At 38.9% G+C, this 2,822-nt stretch overlaps 1 protein-coding gene across 1 annotated transcript; it reads left to right on the plus strand.

Annotated features, from left to right (window-relative positions):
* The first annotated feature begins 374 nt into the window (after nt 1–374).
* On the plus strand, nt 375–1,004 carry LOC145681953 (histone-lysine N-methyltransferase SETMAR-like). Its single transcript, XM_081753553.1, has one exon. It carries the CDS (start codon nt 375–377, stop codon nt 1,002–1,004), a length of 630 nt encoding a protein of 209 aa, XP_081609679.1.
* The last annotated feature ends 1,818 nt before the right edge of the window (nt 1,005–2,822 follow it).

The following is a 2,822-nucleotide window of genomic DNA, read 5'->3' on the forward strand; positions in this document are numbered from 1 at the left end:
TTCTTTCTTTCTTTCTTTTTTTAAGTGATGCTCAAAATACGACGGCGGTGTGATAAGTCCGTGCAAAGTCCGAGAGAGGGCAACACTGATGCGTACCGAGGTGATTGTCAGTTAGTAACATCTCTTGGAAGAACATACACCAAGTGGCAGCCAGATCTGTTTAGTGCTCTGTGTTTGGCGTGCGGTTAAATTGGGTAAGTCCAGTGAGTTTCACAAACATGGATGAAAGAGAATTTCGTGTGGTAATCAAACATTAGTTTATGAAAGGTACTTCGCCTCAGAAGACGAAGGAGAAGCTAGATAAACATTATGGTAAATCTGCACCTTCGATTAGAACAGTATATAAGTGGTTTCAATATTTTCGGAGTGGACATATGAGCACAAGTGACGGTGAACGTTCTGGACGACCTATCGAGATCACTACACCAAAAATAATTGAGAAAATTCATGATATGGTCATGGGTGATAGACGAGTGAAGGTGCGTGAGATTGATAATGCTGTGGGCATCTCTAGCGAAAGGGTACATAATATTTTGCATCAACACTTGAGCATGAAAAAGCTGTCCGCACGACGGGTGTCGCGATTGCTCACAGTGGATCAAAAACGAAATCGTGTGAGGTGTTCCCAGGACAGTTTGCGGCTGTTTCAATGGAATCCACAGGACTTTACGTGTCGTTTCGTCACTGTGGACGAAACGTGGATACACCACTACACACCTGAAACCAAGTCACAGTCCAAACAATGGGTTGCCAGCGGGGAATCTGGTCCAAAGAAGGCGAAGACCGTTCCTTCAGCCGGGAAAGTGATGGCGACTGTCTTTTGGGATTCTCAAGGCATAATCCTCATCGACTATTTAGCAAAGGGAAAAACTATTAGAAGTGAATATTATTCATCGATATTGGACCGCTTAAAAACTGAGCTGGAAGAAAAATGTCTACGATTGGCCCACAAAAAGTTCTTTTCCATCACGACAATTCCCCAGTGCACTCATATGTCATTGTAGCCGCAAAATTGATGGAATTAAAATTCCAACTCCTTCCGCATCCCCCTTATTCACCAGATTTGGCCCCCTCGGACTACTACTTGTTTCCCGATCTGAAGAAATGGTTGGCGGGACGCAGATTTTCGTCAAACGAGGAGGTGATTGCAGCAACTAGTGCCTATTTTGAAGGGTTAAACCAATCATATTATTTAGAGGGGATCAACAAACGGGAACAGCGTTGGACGAAGTGTATCAGCCTCAAAGGAGACTACATTGAAAACTAACATAATGTTATCCCTGAAAATGCAGTAGTTTTTAATTTTGCACGGACTTATCAAACCGCCCTCGTATTTGTGAAGTTGAAAAACAATCCTGTGGAGGACCAGGGAGCAGAGTTGTATTCAACATTGGGGGCGGACAGATTTGAGGCTTATTCTGGGGGAACAAGAATTTCATCTCACTATCTTTTGCGGCAATCCGACACAAATCATGACATTTTTTCCAAAAAGCATTGGGGGGACAGTCCCTACAGTTCCAAGATTGAAGGTGACATCCCCTCAACCCCCCAGGATTTCCGCCAGTGGCAACGAGACAAGGAATTGATTTTTTGTTTTTGTTTAACGTTCCACGTACATGCTCTTTAATAAGGCATTGAGAATGATACTTTGAAACTAATAGGCTGTATAAATCTGTGCTGCTTCAATCTGAACACTAATCAATCCATTTGCAATAATAGTAATTTACTAAATTCATGAAGTAAGGGATCAGCGATTTACGCAAGGAAAGCAATATGAGTAATTGTTAGAATGTGGTGCAGCATGAAAGGCATGTTATGTAGGGTATTTTTTATTATTTTTTTTTACTTTGACGGAACATTTTGAAAGTAAGTTTACATCATAGGCGCACGAGTGATTCTTTTTTTTTTTTTTTTTTTTTTTTTTACATAACTTTAAAATTTAACTATTTGTAACTTAAATAAGTAACATTAAATAAATTGTACTATTGGTATGAAATAATAAGCAATCAAGGAAGGTTACGGTTTGATTTACCTTTTTGAATCGTCCTTTAATAAAAAGATTTACAATCCAGTTTTATCGGCAGTATAGAGAATTTCTGTGATTATTAAAACATCTTTGATCCAGCTAGTACAAAGAAATGACTAGAAGTTACACATTTTGCGTTAACTTCCAAAGTTGATCATCCGTTTATAGTAAAATCTGGAAAATTTACCAGTATGAAATGAATAATTTATTCGTCTGTGTGCTGGATACTATATAAGGAGAGCGAAAATTGTGTTTATTTTCTTATATAAGCGATTCTAAACATAGAATTATTTGGTAAGAGGCGGGAACTACTTGGCGCAAGGTTACCACATATTATGGAAAAGTAACGAGTACTTGTAAACATGGCTGCAGGTATACAAACACGTTGTTCTGGATGTGATTTAACAGTAATACAGTTTGTGAAACAATGCGGCGATAAGAAAAATCTATTAAAAGCATGTTGAAGTAACCGTTTAATAGGTATATGTAAAAATAAATTGCAGAAGGTGTGTTGAGCAAACAACTGCGAAGAAATTAGGAAAAATTATACTTTTCAATGCAGCAGAAGTAACATAACCAACCTGGCTACAATTCCCCCCCCCCTTCACTCGCTACACTCGCTCGGCATAAGTTTTGATAAAGTAAATTTAAATAAAAACTGATGATTTTTAAATTTTCGTAACTTTTATTATGCTTTTGACCGAAAACTAGGCGGAAGACCAACTTCGGAATAAATGTCCTCTTCGGGAGTCGAACTCGGGACCAAGTACACCAAGGGCACACGAGCTGGCTACTA

This window comes from Thermobia domestica, chromosome 3 (assembly GCF_964235325.1).
Source record: "Thermobia domestica chromosome 3, izTheDome1.hap1.1, whole genome shotgun sequence".
In the NCBI taxonomy this organism is placed as follows: domain Eukaryota; kingdom Metazoa; phylum Arthropoda; class Insecta; order Zygentoma; family Lepismatidae; genus Thermobia; species Thermobia domestica.